Here is a 16,586-nt window from a genome sequence, read left to right as displayed (position 1 = left end):
TAACTCCAAGGTAATTTCTTTACGGCTACATTCTTTGCCCCTAGCAAGCCTACACTAACCTAATGAGTTTCCTGAGCCCACCTTAAAAAAACAAAAAACAAAAAAACCACAGCCCTCTGCTGTCCAGGGGATTCTGACTCAGCGATTCTCTATGAGAGTAGAATTGCCCCATAGGTTTGGTGAGGCTGTATATCTCACGGAGGCAGACTGCCACATCTTTCTCTTGCAGAGCAGGTGATGGATTCAAACCACCGACCTTGAGGTTACTAGCTGTATGCTTTACTGCTGCACCACCAGGGCTCCTGTGAGCCCATGCATGCCCATCCTTAGAGGGCTAGGCTACAACCAGACCACGGGTCACAGGCAAGGGTTTGCCCTGAACATCTCTTGAGCTGAATGGCCTAAAGTGAATGGCCTAAAGCTGAACACAACTTCCGTTTATATGTTTAATCTTTCTTATTAGGTTGACCTTATTGTCCAACTGAAAGACTTTCACTTCCTTCTGAGATCCCTGAGAGTATCTCTGATCCCATTTAGGAGAGGCCCAGAGTCAGGTTTCTTACACGAAGTTCATTCATTTAACTTAATGTCTAGTGACTGAATGAGCAAAGTTTGAATGTTGCCCCTTCAGGACATGGAGTATCTTCTATTATAAAGCCATCTTCCAATTTCAGAGACAGTATGTTACAAGGAAAAATAACATAAACCACAATGATAGTCTAGAAACCAGAGAACATTCCTCATGCCACGACAGGACACAGCCACAAGGCCCGGCAGCACAGAGGCTGCACGACCTACCTCAGCCTCCCTTTGTCCTTGTTCCGCTGCCCGACTCGGCCGGTGGACTTGATGTACAGGTGCCGGTGCAGCTCATCGATGAGAACCAGGTGCAGGTTCATCTTCCTGCTGTGCAGCTCCAGTCTGAGGTCACTGAGTCCTTCCACCTGGAGCAGGGAGCCCTCCAGAGACTCAACTGCGGACACCTGGGCAGGTAAGCAGGACAACTAAATACCACAGCACAACTGGAACTCAGGAACAATACTTATTTAAAGGCACTATGAAAAAAGGAGCTCTGGTTACGAGATGGGCTGACCTCAATCGAGGTCAGCTATTTGAAACTACCAACCATTCAGCGGGAGAAAGAAGAGGCTCTCTGTGCCTGTAAAGATTTACAGCCTCGGAAACCCTACACAGGGTCGCTATAAGTGGGAAGCAACTCCATGGCACACACCACCTACCACCACTACTATGAAAAAAGGGGGAATTCTGATGTGGTGCTGCAGGGTAGACGACTGGACCGCAAGGTCCGTTTGAGCCACAAGGCTAGTAGTTCAAACTCACTAGCCACTCCTTGGAAACCCTACACAGGGTCACTGTTGGCACTTAACACCACCACCATGAGAAAAGGTGTTATGAGAAGCCTATCAGCATACACCAGACTTGGACAAGCATCCTGAGGAAAGGTCTCATCTTGCCCTCGAAGGACCTTAGATAATTAATGCTGCAGACAATGACAGCCTCCACAGAGACACATGAAGCACCACAACCAAGCCACACCACTGTTAAGTCCCACTTACGGGGTGGCAGTGGGGTGTTGGTGAGTCAATTCTGACTTCATAGCATATGTATGGGGTTTCTGAGAGCAGCTGGTGAGTTCGAACTGCCGACCTTGAGGATACCCACGCGGTGCTTTTCCTACAGTGCCACACCAGGGCTCTTGCTCCTGAACAGGCACATAAGGCGGCTTCCCCATTAAAGAGGTATGCCATTCATATTCTCACACGCATTCTAACTGTTAGTGCCTTTACATAGTCAATAAAGTAACATAAAGTGACAGTTTCCATGTAAACCCAAACAGCCACCACTCATCAGTCACATAAGTAGTAGATAGGTAGATAAGCAGTTGTTGTTATGTGCCATGGAGTCGGTTCCCACTCTTTACAGGAGCAGAAAGCATCATCTTTCTCCCATGGAACAGCTGGGAGTTTTGAACTGCTGACCTTGAGGTTTGCAGTCAGATTCCTAACAACTAAGCTACCAGAGCTCCTTAGGTAGATAAGCAGTAGCTAGGTAGATAGGGGAACAGGAAACAATACCAGTAAGGTGCTGCTCACCATGGAATGGTCAATCATCCAAGATCAAAGGGGCAACATTTACCTAAGAGGGTGGGAAGGAAATGAAACCACAGGGAGGAAGCAGGTTACAGGTTGTCTCATAATAACCTCATACGCATGTGAAAGCTGCACAGTGACTAAGGAAGACTGTAGAAGAATTGATGCTTTTGAGTTGTGGTGTTGGAGGAGAATATTGAAAGTGCCATGGACTGCCTAAAGAACCAATATATCCGTTTTGGAAGAAGTGCAGCCAGAGTGCTCCTTGGAGGACAAGATGGCCAAATTTCATGTCTCATACTTCAGCCATATTGTCAAGAGGGACCAGTCACTGGAGAAGGATATCATGTTTAGTAAGGTGGAGGGTCAGAGAAAGAGGAAGACCCCCAACGAGATGGATTGGCCAAGTGGCAGCATTGATGGACTCAAGCGTGGTAACAGTAGTGAGGTTGGCCATGTTTCCGTCTGCTGTGCATAGGGTTGCTAGAATCGGTGTCGACTCGCTGGCACCTAACAACAACAACAACATGGAGTTGAATGCAATTACTGAGAGGCAACAAAGTGAATAATTTGATGAATGTAAAACTGATGACCTTCTCAGTAAACTCACTTAATTCATAATAAAAAGTTTAAGAAAAAAACTACAAATATATATTTTTTTTAAGTTTGTGGAAAAGTTACATTATCTCATTCCATTTTCCCATGAACTCTGTGAAGCCCCTTCGGAGAGAGGGGGCAATACACCTGGGAGAAAGTGCAGGTTGGGAGATTTTAAACACAAGAAGGACTGCATGAGTGAGCCAGCAGGAGGAAGTCCACAATACAAGGAGAAGATGAGGACTTGAGCAGCCTGGAGGAGCCCGCTTTGAAACTCAAAGTGAAGAATGCAAAGGGGGCAAGAGCCAGCATGTCTGAGAGCCCCCATCATGTGTCTATGTGATATGAGAAGGAGTCTTGGTAGTGCGAAGGTTAAAGCACTGGGCAGCCAATCATACCAACCAGCTCCTCCACAAGAGTCAGCTGTCTGCTTCAGGGAAAGATTGACAGCTTTGGACAGCCTGTGGGGCCATTCTACCTTGTCCTACAGGGTCACTGTGAACCAGAATCAACTTGACAAAAGTGAACTGAGATATGATAGGACCACACTCAGTCATGTCAGTAAGATTATGTGTCTTCTTGTTAAGTGCCACGGAGTCAGTTTGGACTCACAGCGACCCTGAATGGAATTTCCAAGGAGAAGCTGGTGGGTTTGAACTACTGACCCTAGAGTCAGCAATCCAGTGTTTACCCTACAGTGCCACACCAGGACTCTTTCTTATGTGTCTAGATAACGTGTATTCAGCTTCCATTCCAGCTTCTTTTTGTTTGAAAGATTTTATAGATATAGTATTTTTTACTAATAAAATACATGCTGAATCATTGAGTGTTTAAAATTTTTATTAGGTCTGATGATTTTGATAAATATTATGTGGGACACATACATACCAGTGGTCTCATTAGGAAAGACAGAATGAAGCATGTTTCAACCTTCCCAATAATTTACAGGAAAATAGTAAATAAGAGGGACCTTCAAAACGTTCGTGGACAAATTCATTATCTTTTCATTCTATTTTTCCATGAACTCTGAAGCTCCCTCGCAAACTTACAAGCTTTATCTTGTTGTTCAGAAACCCAAACAGATTTTAGGTATATTCAATAGCTCCTTTAGGATGCACCACCTCACACAACAACCTCTCCAAACAGCAACATGTCACCCAGCAGTGAACATCCCTGTGTCTTCAGTCATTACACAAGGCCCTACCCTGATGCGGCACCTACCATATCTGGGGGAAAGACTCCCAAGAAATCCCAGAAGAAGAAAATATGAGTGGTACTTCTATGTATCACAGGATGTGAAGGAGGTAAAAACCACAGACAGTAAAATATTGGGGGAAGATTATATTCTGGGTATTATTCCTAAAATTGAAAAAGGGAGGTGGGAGAAGAAAATACAAAAAAAAAGGTTTTTAAAAAAAAGAAAACTGACCCCTGGGACCACCAAGGGAGAAGAGCGGAGATCGGGACCCTCCCCAGAGAAGCAGTGACGCCAGAGATGGAGGCAGAGATGGAGCGATGGAGGAGCTGGGGACTTTAGACCCAGAGAGGGAGAGGGGCTGTGTGCTGATGACCAGCGGGCAGGCTTGTAGTGTTTTACCTTTGGTTGGTTGATGATGCATGGAGGGGATTGTAACCATGGCAATGAAATGATACACGATAGGATGAATGTAAAACTAATGTTCTCCCGTGTAAACTATCACATAATTCACAATAAAACATAAAAAAAAAAAAACTCATTAAGAAGGTAAGGAAAAAAAGAAAAGACCAAAATAGCTATCAGAGACTCTGATATCTTGCTCTCCAATATTAAAAAAAAAAAGGAAGCATGTAAACAAAAACAATTGACCACCAAATCCAGGAAACATATTGATTCCCAGAAATGTTGGTCACAGACCAAGAGCAGCACACACAGGTTGCCGGGAGCCGGTGGAAAGAGTCAGAAAGCTCTGTAGCTTCCCAAGCAGCCACAAACACACTGCTTGTTTGGAGATGTGCTATCATCAAATGCCAGTAGCAAATAAGTTTCCTTAAGTTAACCAATCCAGGATGGAGGGATGAAGGTGACAAGCCCTGAGCCAGCTCTGCCCTCTGAAGCCTACCAGTTCATTTTCACGCTGGCGGGCATCTGCCCCAGCGTCAGGAACCCCTGGGCTTTGTGCAGGCTGCAGACAAGTCCAAATGCAAACACTGCTGCACAAAATGACCAAAGCGTCCCCGAGGAGGAAGGAAAACACAAATTCATTTACACGTATGCCCTGAAATGGATTTTAACTCAGGACTGTAGTAGAAAAAACAGGATGCATTGACCTTCCGTGACATCGAGATGCAGAAAATGAAAAATAATTTGGCAAACCACTGGCCCATCATGTAGCCTTAGCCCTAAAGGTAATTAAATCCAGCTGAGATATTGAAGCTTCCAAACCCACACCACACCTCACACTAGATCTGTTCTATAGGAATCTGTATGAAGATTTTTAACCCCTACAGCTCAGGTTCCAAACACAAATTATATGACACCGACAACTTGCAAAGCCCATAAATAGGAGCAAATGCAGGCAAAAGCATTTAGCCTAGTGCCTGGCACATACTGAGGACTGGATGGGATTTTTCAGGAGGTGTTTGCAACATCTTTCAATGCAACATTTTAGTAAAGTGATGGTCCCTTCATAGAAGCATTACCATCATTTAGAGGACAAAATTTCTGACTACACTTCCTGGACCCAAAATACAAATACATGTCATGGAGGCTTCAACAAGGTTGTGGAAAAACGGAACCAAAAGATAATGGAATTCTTCTATTAAATTTCTGAAGACCCCTCATATAATGAGATGGATGGAAGAATGGATGGATGGATAGAAAATAAAGAGATAGAAAGAGAGATAATCTAATATGTAGTCTTAGAAAGTAGAAGTCAATGATTTGCAAACCTCAACTCAAAAACAAGTGTCTCTCATTTCTAAAGGAATAAGACGGTTTTTGTTCTTCGCTTACCAAAATCTATTTACAAAATTAGAATAATGGAAGTTAAGCACAATCACTATCTTCCTCTACTCTAACCTTACTAAGTGGTACTCCAATCGATATGACGGAAACAGTCAGAAGGACAACATTTTCTCTCTAGACCCATCAGTTTAGGAACCTGCCATGTCTCTTCTCTGAGTGACTTGGACCAGAGTTCACTCACTCAGGACACTTGACAAGGCATCACCCAACAGACCACTGCTGTCGATCTAAGTTCCAACTCATAGCAACTCTGTATAGGGTTTCCAAGAGCAGCTGGTGGGTCTGAACTGCTGACCCTGTGATTAGCACTTCAGTGCTTACCCTATAGTGACACACTCGGATTCTTGGTGGTGGTGGTGGTGGACTGTGGAGTCAGTTCCGACTCATAGTGACCCTGCATAGGGTTTCCGAGGCTATAAATCTTTACGGGCGCAGAAAGCCTCATCTTTCTCCTGCAGAAAGGTTGGTAGTTTCAAACTGCTGACCCTGAGGTTAGCAGCCCAACTCGTAACCACTCCGCTACCAGAGCTCCTAGAGGTGATCAATTCTGCTGTACTGGGTGGGGAACCTGGGCTGCAGTTTGAGCCCACCAGCCACTCCACAGGAGACAGATGAGGCTGTCTGCTTTCCGTGGTGATTTTCGGCCTCGGAAGCCACATGAAGCAGTTCTGCTTGCTCTACACTGTTGCTCTGAGTTGGAGTGGACTCAATAGCAGTGACGTTTTTTCTTGATTTGGGGCTTTAAAGAACAGAAGAAAAAAATAAAACAGAAAAAGCTGTTGTCCAGTCAAACCCCATCCTTAGGTAGGTCAGAAGAGGGCTGGGCTCCATGGGGCTATCAGCGCCTGGGACACTTAGTAAGTAGGTCCGCAGGCTTTCTTCTGAGATTCCTCCAGCTGGCTGGCTGTGAGTCAGCAGTCTTTCACTTAGTAGACATGTGCTTAACTGTTTGCAACAACCAGGAATTCTTATCTGGGCTTCGCTAGCAGTTGTTGTTAAGTGCTGTCGAGTTTGTTCTGACTCACAGCAACCCTCTACACAGTTTCCGAGAAGTTGGTGGTGGGTTTGAACCACCAACCTTGTGATTCACAGTCCAGTGCTTATCTTACCTACTTAACAATAAAAATATAAATATGTGGGAACTTCAAAAAAGTTCATAACAAAACGCCATTATCTTTTAATTCCATTTTTCCAAAAAGTTAATGAAGCCCCCTCATACGGGGAATTACTTGTAAGAACGCATGGGAAGTGATCCGTGTATGAATTATTTTACTGTCTCCCATACGTGAAAACCACAGAGATGAACATAACACGTGGATGAAGAATCAACAGGAATGTGGCTGATTAGTTCACTGCTGTAAGAAACCATGAGCATTTGGTTCATAAGCGTGCCAAAAACCAGTTTAGTAGGCCACAAGCACATATCAAAAGTATGGAATAGATGTAACAGAGAAGACAACACCCAACAGGCTAGTACCTTGGCAAATGATGGCCATGCATTGACCCACCGATCAAATACCACCTGTTCAGGCCCCCCAGATGATCTCTACTGGGACTGCTCAGCATTCTCAGGTTCTCAGATAAGCCAGGCCATTTCTTACAGGTAGAGTTATTAACTAAAGATAAACAACAATAGCAAAAATCACCACAGCCTTGACAGTCGATTCCAACTCTTAGCAATCATGTAGGACTGAGTAGAAATACCCCATAGGGTGTATGAGGCTGTCAGCTTCCCAGAAGCAACCTGCCACATCTTACTCCCATGGAGCAATTGGTGGGTTCGAACCATCAACCTTTCTGTTAGCAAGCCGGGACTTCACCTTGCACTCCTTTCCATAAATATTAAACCAAAAGCCAAAGCCTACTGCTACCAAGTTGATTGCAGCTTACATGTGACCTTCTAGGACAGAGCAGAACTGGCCTGTAGTGTGACTTCCTAGGTTTCCATCATGCCAACAGCACTCCTTCCTAACCTAGTGACAAGAACCAAGTAAACGGAGTTGGAGTTTTCCTTAGACATATTTTGAAAAAGGACTATGGAGGAAGACACTACCAATTAAGATTTTTTTGTCCCACCTCAGAGAACATTCATGTTCTATCCAACGCCTCAGAAAGCTGAGACACATCACAGAAATCAGTTTTAGAGATGAAAACAAGTATTTCCTTTAGGGTTATAAAGACAAGCAAACATTTTCAAAACGTTTTAGCACATGGTATTGACTAGGACAACATGCTTTGCTATTAGAAACTTATCCACCTAATAATGCAAAAACTGTTTCTATGGCTTAAAAAAAACAAAACAAGCCAAGGATATAATGAAAATGCACGTTAGAATTATATGGTTTTTCCAAGAATTTTGCCTTTCGTCTTTGGCTAAGAGCTAAGGCTACAACAAAGAAAAATCTTTCTAATTTAGGTACTTCTTGTTGCTATCAAGTGCCTCTGAGTAGGCTCTGTCTCATAGCTACGCGGTATAAGGTTTCCAAAGAGCAGCTGGTGAGTTTGAACCACCAACCTGTGTTTAGGAGACCAATGCTTATCCTACAATGCCACACCAGAAGACTATAAATTTTGTTTCCCAAATATCTACCAGGAACTTGAAAAAGTATGTGGAAAAACTCCATTATCTTTTCATTCCATTTTTCCAGGAATTTTTGGAAGCCCTTGTATTTCTCGATGTCACTCCAGGACATGATTCTTCCTAGAAAAGGTGCCCTGGTGGTGCTGCAGTTAAAGTGCTCAGCTGCTCATGGAAAGGTTTGCAGTTCGAATCCACCGGCCCCTCTGAGGACAAAGATGTGGCAGTCAGCTTCCGTAAAGGTAACAGCCTTGGAAACCCTATGGGACAGCTTGACTCTATCCTATAGGGTCTCCATGAGCCCGAATCTCCCTGGAAGCACAACAACATTCTGCAATAGTCAAACATCAGCCTCCTGAGGTAAGAAGATTCACTCTGGAAGAACATCAAAGTCGTCTCTTCTCAGCTGCCCACCAAAGGAATGCTGGGACAGAAACATGAAGAGGAGGACTCTAATAACCATTTTTAAAAAGAACTATAGCTAAGGCCCAAGTCAAGGGGTCCTGGTGGTGCAATGATGAAGCGCATGGCTGTAAGCAAAAGGCGCTTTGAGGGGGGAAAAATTACTTCCAAGAAGATGACAGCTTAAGAAAACCTACGGAGCAGTTTTCCATGGGTCAGCATTGTCTTGACAGCACACAATTCAACAAGGTCCAAGTCAAAACAACCATGGAGAAAACATTGTTACTGCTATCAGTCACCGGGGCCCGGCCAACTTGGGTCTTACAGAGCAGTCACGCTGTATAGGGGTTTTCTAGCTATAATCTTTACAGATGCAGATGCCAGACGTTCTGCTGAACAGGAGCTGGGTGGATTAGAACCAGCAAAATGTAGGTGCCACATGAAAAATTCCAAATAAAGACTAAGTAATCGGCTAGCTAAGGGAAAATGCTTGGTTTGGCAACAATGTTCCATACCCAGGCAAATGTGTTGCCACTGTGGAGTCCAAACACAGACATTTCATTCCGGCCTTTGAAGGTAATTGGACTGTTTTCTCACATTTCCACAGGTCTGCATGTCTCCCTTTGGGAAGCATTTCTCTAGCTAGGATGACAGAACCATTTTGAAAATGGCTCCTTGGCCCAACGTATGGAGTTAAGTGTCGTGGAGTCAGTTCTGACTCAAAGCAACCCTGAATACGGTTCCCAAGAAATGTGTGATAGGTTTGAACTGCCGACCTTTTGGTTATCAGGCCAGTACCGATCCTACAGCGCCACATCAGGACTCTGGTCCGACGTCTAGAAGCATCAAAAGATAAGAAATAAAGACTGGCCTAGGGAACGGACCCTTCCCACATACACACCCGAAGGCAAAGGTCAGCAGTCTTCTCAGGGTCAACTAGCAGAAAATACGAAAAATCTGTGGTTCGGAACACCCTGGGGCACCAGACTTACTTCATGCCCAGATCCCAGAGCCTCTGTCACCCTACCCTGGGCCCTCTGCACCCCCAGCTCTCCACCTTTAGGCTCAGGGTGTCCCAGCCTCCTGTAACTGCAGAATGATGCAGAGCCACCGGACTCAGCCCAACCCAGCCGGACACAAGCCGGATGACATTTATCCCTCGTGCCCCAAGAATCCCAGCTCATTGGCTGCCAAACATTTCCTCCAGATGCTTCCATTCTTCTGCACCGTATCTCCCCAAGCAGACTATTTTCTCTGCATCACACAGACACTGGTCAAAGAGAAATCTAGACTGCAGCGTAAAACAAACACACACACACACCCTATCACTCACAGTGCTGGTTAGCACCATAGGAAACTACTGTGTCTATAGGTCAAACGATCAAATATTGGCTCTTTCATATAGTTCAACGTAACAGTTCTTTGTCGTTTTTTTAAGCTTTCATTGTGAATTGAGTGATAGCTTATAGTGCATATCATCAGTTTTGCACTCAATCATATTTTGTTTCATTGCGACAATTACAATCCCCTCCATGCCCCATCAGTTAACATTATTTACCTCTATTTCCTCTTTTTTCTTGATGTACACAAAACACACATAAAATGTACATTCGTTTAAATGAACAAAGGGCACATTTTGCGAGCCAGCCTCCTGCCTGCCAGGCACAAAGCTTTCCTCATTTCATGTATCTAGAGTCCTCATCTGCTCTGTCTCTCTATGCCATCGCCTCTGCTTCCATCTCTGGTGTCTCTGCTTCTCTATTTAGGATCCCACACTCCACTCATATTCTTCCCTCTTGATGGTCCTAGGGTCCCTCTGTTCCTGGAATGAAAGATTAACTACTCCCACCTTTTTGTTTCACATCTTCTATCTTTATAGCTGTGACAATCACAATTAGTGACAATAACAATTACTCACTATTGAATCAAAAGAAGTCTGTCTTCCCTCATACTCTCTTTCACCAGACCCATCTAAACAAGAGAAAACTATCCAGTGGAGATCTACCTTACCCATCTCATTCTGAAACTAAGCACACTCTTGAATAAGCCAGCCACTTCGTGCCTTTTTAGCACCCTATTTTTGAACTGCAAGCTCAGCGGTTCATGCTCACCAGCTGCTCCTTCGACACCCTATACAGGGTCACTATGGGTTGGAACTTACTCAACGGCACTTGAACAACAATGACAACAATTTTTGGTAGCCAATGTCTAAGTTGCCCATCCCTATCAACCCTGTGTACTGAGGGGATAGGCTTGATACTTGATGTGAAGACTCCGTCCCTCTCAGTTGGAATTTTGAGCAACTACATCCATAAGCAAAGGTCAAGTTCATCAAATTGTAGCAATTCATACTTGCATCCTCTAGTCAAGTTCTGATTAGCAAGCTATACAATCTAGATGAAATGGGCACTATCTGAAATTTTGGGCATTCTTGCACACTTCCCCTGACTTCAGATCAGCTGCCTGTTTCACTCTCAACTCTAGCCCCCAGTGGCTAGGTCAGTGTCCATGGGCTCTGGAGTTCCCAAGTCTCCCCAAACTATGGACCAACCAGTCCTTCCTCTCTCTCATCTCAAGGTCGGCGGGTGTCTAGGGAACACGGCCGAACTCAGCCCCTGTCTTCATTACTGCCTTTCACTGACAAATAGACCAAGGCCATCACCAAACAGCTTAAGCCTGCTTGTGTGTTCCCTATAAGTTTCAGTCTTGGGAGGGAGTTTATCCTGATGGGCTCACTTTTCTTGCCTTGGTGGCACCCAAGTGAATAGCTTGCTTGTTCTTGTAACAATTGAACAGCGTACCCCACCCCTAACCCCTCTGGGCTTTCTTTCAAGAAATTATCTTCTGTTGCTCTAGCTGCTCCGGGTTGGTCTGCATGTTCGTTAAATGTCCCACCTCAGAAGGTTCTGGAGGGGGCTCAGGATTCCACCTAAGGGCCCATACTCTACAAAGGCTTAACCAAAAAAGCCTATTTCACTGGGTAAGTTCTAGTTCTCCTTTTAGTTTATCCAGTTATAAGCTGAAGAGGGGCTTACAAGCTTTCTGTAATCGTAGTTCCCAATATTCCTTTCTATCCCACTTAACGTCTATATTACCATGTTGTTGTTCTGTGCTGTGGAGTCAGTTTCAACTCATGGCGACCCTGTATAGGTTTTCCTAGGCTATAAATCTTTACAGGAGCAGAAAGCCTCGTCTTTCTCCCACGGAACAGGTACCAGAGCTCCTTTTCATATTATAATATTGAGCAGGAAAAAACAATATCCATTATTTTCCCTTAACATTATTTTCCCTCTTCTAGCATAGTGGTTACGAATCAGGCTGAGAACCCCAGGGTCAGCAGTTCAAAACTACCAGCTGTTCCACAGGAGAAAGATGAGGTTTCTGCTCCCATAAAGATTTACAGCCTCAGAAACCCTGTACAGGGTCTCCGCTATGAGTCAGAACCAACTTCATGGCACATAACAACAACAACCCCTTCAGACTATGCCTTGATCCCTGTATCACAGAGCTCTGTTGTTCCATGGTTGAGTATACATCACTATTTACCTCTGTCCCATTTAGCTCATACAAACCTCCCTAAGTCGTCCCCTATCTTTCTTATTCTCCCATCCCCTCCCCCTTCTTGTGTACTGCCCTCCCCTCCCTTGTATATTGCTCTCCCCATCACCCAAGCTGTGATGTGACTATCCCCTAACCTGTGCCTTACTGTCGCCCCCTCCCATCCCTGGTAATCATCAAAGAATTTTTCTTTTAGTATAGAAATATTTTCTTAAGGTTTTACAATTATGATCTTATGCAATATTTGTCCTTTTGTGACTGACTAATTTCACTCAGCATAATGTCCTCAAGGTTCATCTATGTTATGACGTATTTTAAAACATCATCCTTATTCTTCAAGGTAGCATAATAATCTATTGTGTGTATGTACCAAAGTTGGTTTATCCATTCTTCCATTGATGGACACTTAGGCTGTCTCCATCTTTTTGCTATTGTAAATAGTGCTGTGATGAACAGTGTGTATGTATCTACTCATGTTCTGGGATCAAATCTTTACAGCGAGGATCATTCCCACCTGCTCCATACACAGAGTAGACAGGGATGAGCAACTTAGACATTGGCTACCCAAAATGGGGGGGCTACAAAGGCAAGAAGTGACTGGCTTAGAAGCTTTCAAGAGGGAACCTAGATCCAGAGGGCATGAAACAAGGTAGAATCTCCACTGAGTAGTATCCAATCTGTCTAGGCGGGGCTGATGAAAGGAAATGCGGATAGGACTCTTGTGATACAACAGTGAATAATTGTCATCAGGACTGACTGTGAGGGTTGGGAATGTAAAGGTGACATTTTGTAGCAAAAAGAGGGGAGTGATTGATTTTGCAGTCTAGGAGCAGAGGTCCCTGGGACCATCAACGGAGAAGGGTGGAAAGCAGGACCCTACCCAGAGAAGCAGTGATGCCAGAAATGGAGGCAGAGACAAGGACGTGGAGAGATAGAGCAGCTGGGGACTTTAGAGCCAGAGAGGGAGAGGGGCTGTGTGCTGATGACTGGGGGGGGGGGGGGGGGGGGGGGGGGGGGGGGGGGGGGGAGACAGGCTTGTAGTGTATACCCTTTGGTTGGTTGATGATGCATGGAGGAGACTGTAACCCTGGCAATGAAACGATATACGATAGGATGAACGTAAAACTAATGTTCTCCCATGTAAACTATCACATAATTCACAATAAAACATTAAAAAAAAAGATTATAGATTGAAAGGGCAAAGTAGAATTAAATCATGGAAGACCGAATCAGTAAGCTTGAAGACAAATCTCTCAATACTCATCTTCAAGAGAAACAATCAGAAAAAAGAATGAAAAAAGCCAAAGAAAGCCTAAGATGTATGTGGGACACTATCAAGAGGAATAACTTATATGTGATTGGAATTCCAGAACCAGAGGAGACAAATAAAACCATAGAGAAAATGTCCAAAACTTGCTGGAAGAAAACTTTTCTAACATCATGAAAGATGAAAAGATAGCCATTCAGGAAGTTAAGTGAACTAACAATATAGATCCCCAAAGGAAATCACCAAGACATATTATAATCAAAATTTCAAAACCAAAGATAAAAGAAAAGTCCTGAGAGCAGTTAGGGAAACATGAAAAGTTACCTACAAAGAAGAACTAATAAGTCTAAGCTCTGATTTCTCAGAGAAAACCATGCAAGCAAGAAGACAATGGGATGACATATATAAAACTCTGCAAGAAAGAAATTGCCAATCAAGACTCATGGTGTTGTTAAGTGCCATACAGTCGGTTCCAACTCATTGTGAGACAGTATAAGGTTCCTGAGGAGTGACTGGTAAATTTGAACCGCCAACCTTGTGCATTTATTCGACAGCACTGCACATACCCAGCAAAACTGACCATCAAATTAGGACATTTCCAGATAAACAGAAATTAAAGGACTTTGCAAAAGCCAGACAAGCCTTACAAAAAAGAGTTTTCTTAGAGCAGACAGCAAGCAGACAATAAGCAACCTGAGACTGACACACATGATAATATCACCAGAACTCAACTCAGATTTAGAAGTATTCAAAGTAAAATGAACTTGTTTTTACATGCCATTGAGTTGGTTCCAACTCATGGTTACCCTGTATAGTGTTACCGAGGAGTAGCTGGTGAGTTTAAACTGCTGACCTTGAGGTTTAAACTGTAATCGTGGTCCAGTGTTTATACTATAGCACCAAACCAGAACTCCAAAACAAACCTACAAGGCTGAAAATAGGGGACCAGAGATACCAGTTTGCAACAACACAATATAAAGTAAAAAAAAAAAAAAAAAAGGGGGGGTGGGGAATAATGAGGTTACAGAACTTCCAGATGAAGGGAAAATCAAGTATATTTAAAAAAAACAAAAACAAACAACAAAAAACAGACAAAAATCTCATTGGGGCCTAAAACTAGACCAAGCCTTACTCTTTGTCCTAACCCAACCTCTACATTATTAACCTAGGCCTAATCATAACAGTATTTTTGTAAAAGCTGTTTTGTTTTTTTTTAATTACAGTGGGAGTATTATTACATAGGATTTTGATGACCATCTTTCAGCTTTGTGCCTCTTTTTTTTTTTTTCCTTAGTTTCTCCAAGTATTTTTGGGTATGTAGTACTTCAGGAACTCAAAGTAAAATAAAGGTTAAGTGTGGAAGGCATTTATTTCTCAGCCTCGCTTTTTTTAATATGTAGAAATGGGGTACAGGTCCAGATTTCACACTCTTTTTTAAAGGTTCCTTATAATAGAACATTCTTACATTTCATTTTTTAGATACTTTGATGCTGTATCAGGTTTGGGCAGATGTACTCTTTCAGAAGACTTTTCCAGGAGGGATAAAAGCAAAAGAAAACAAAAACAGATGACTTTTAATACAATCTGGGATTTGTTTGTGGTATGCCCTGACCTTTAAGACAAAACAAAACAAAACCACATACACACACACAAAAGGGAAAAAGGAAAACAAAAAACCCAAAGAAAGCTTATGAATAGCTTAATAAAACGACAGCAGGCTTTTAGAGTAAGTCTGTGTTTCACGGCAGTGATGAAGTGAGTTCTTTCTTGGAGCTGGAAGTCACATTTGATCTCTTTTGAGTGTTTTTCTAAGGCAGATGGGAAGATTCTTTTAAGAAGAAATTCACCAGCAAAAGGCCTTTTCTTTGACGGTACTTTATTCAGGCCACTTCCCTCTTTTCACTCATCAATAACTTCATCTCATTTGCTTCTCCTGTAAATTCCATTATCTCTTAGGCCTTCTATTGCATTAAGCTTTCAGTACCTAATATCACTTCATTTACATTGACACATGCTTGACCTTGGCCCTTCTCCTTCCTTTGCTAATGTACCAACAAGCACTGAGACCTCTTTGGAGCAGTATCATTTGGCTGTTGCTCAACTAATAACAACCCTTCATTTGAGCTGATGAAGATGTATTAAATAAAAACATGTAGAACCTGGCAGTAATGGGTGAACAGAGGTAGAAAGCACCCTGGTTCTATTGATGATGGGAGAAAACGCCATGAGATGTTAGAATGGTGGGCAGTTTTGAATGCCTGATTGGATCACCGTTGATTAGGAGATAGTTTAGGTTTGGCCTTGTCTTATGATACAGCTGTCTTGGGAAATCTTTCTTAAGTACCAAACTGTCAGTGGCCCTGAGGGCTCAGATCTGAGGCAAAGCTGAGCTGTAGGAAAGTCAGATCCCTTATGGAATCTTAAGAAGCGGGGTTCAGAGATGCCCTTTTTCCTCTAGATCCCCTTAAAGACCCCTGAGAGTTGTGAATGGATTCCCTTTATTCACTGTTTTTTTTTGTTTGTTTGTTTTTTAAGGTTTTTATTGTGGATTGAGTGAAAGTTTACAGGGCAGATCATCAGTTTTTACATTCAACAAATCGTACACCTTGTTTCATTACAATGATTATTATTAACAGTATTTCTCTCTATTCACTTTAGTTGTTTTTTAAAAAAAACACAAACAAAAAAATGCTCAGGCATATATAATAATTTACACCTACAAAGGGCGTATTCTGCAAGTGTGCCTCCTGGCCCATGACTCTAGAGTCCTCAACTGTTCCCTTTCTCCATGTCCCCATCTCTGCCTCTGTCTCTGGCCTCTGGCATCACTGCTTTTCTGGATAAAGTCCCGTATTCTGCTTGTGGGCTTCTACCTTGATAGTCCTAGGGTCCTCTCTTTCTGGACTGTAAGATTAACCACCCCCCTGTTTTTGTTAAGGAGCTCTGGTAGCGTAGTGGTTACGAATCGGGCTGCGAACCATAAGGTCAGCAGTTCGAAACTACCAGCTGCTCCGCGGGAGAAAGATGAGGCTTTCTACTCCTGTAAGGATTTACACCCTCGGAAACCCT

At 43.3% G+C, this 16,586-nt stretch overlaps 1 protein-coding gene across 1 annotated transcript in view; it reads right to left on the bottom strand.

Moving 5' to 3' along the window:
* Nucleotides 1–16,586, bottom strand: part of EXOC4 (exocyst complex component 4) — a 947,076-nt gene that overhangs the window by 849,023 nt on the left and 81,467 nt on the right. Inside the window, 1 exon segment of the mRNA XM_006861146.1 lies at nt 799–983. Within this exon segment, the coding sequence (XP_006861208.1) occupies nt 799–983 (185 nt within the window).

This window comes from Chrysochloris asiatica, unplaced genomic scaffold, assembly GCF_000296735.1.
Source record: "Chrysochloris asiatica unplaced genomic scaffold, ChrAsi1.0 scaffold00041, whole genome shotgun sequence".
NCBI classification, from domain to species: domain Eukaryota; kingdom Metazoa; phylum Chordata; class Mammalia; order Afrosoricida; family Chrysochloridae; genus Chrysochloris; species Chrysochloris asiatica.
This window is presented reverse-complemented; position numbering and strand designations above follow the sequence as displayed.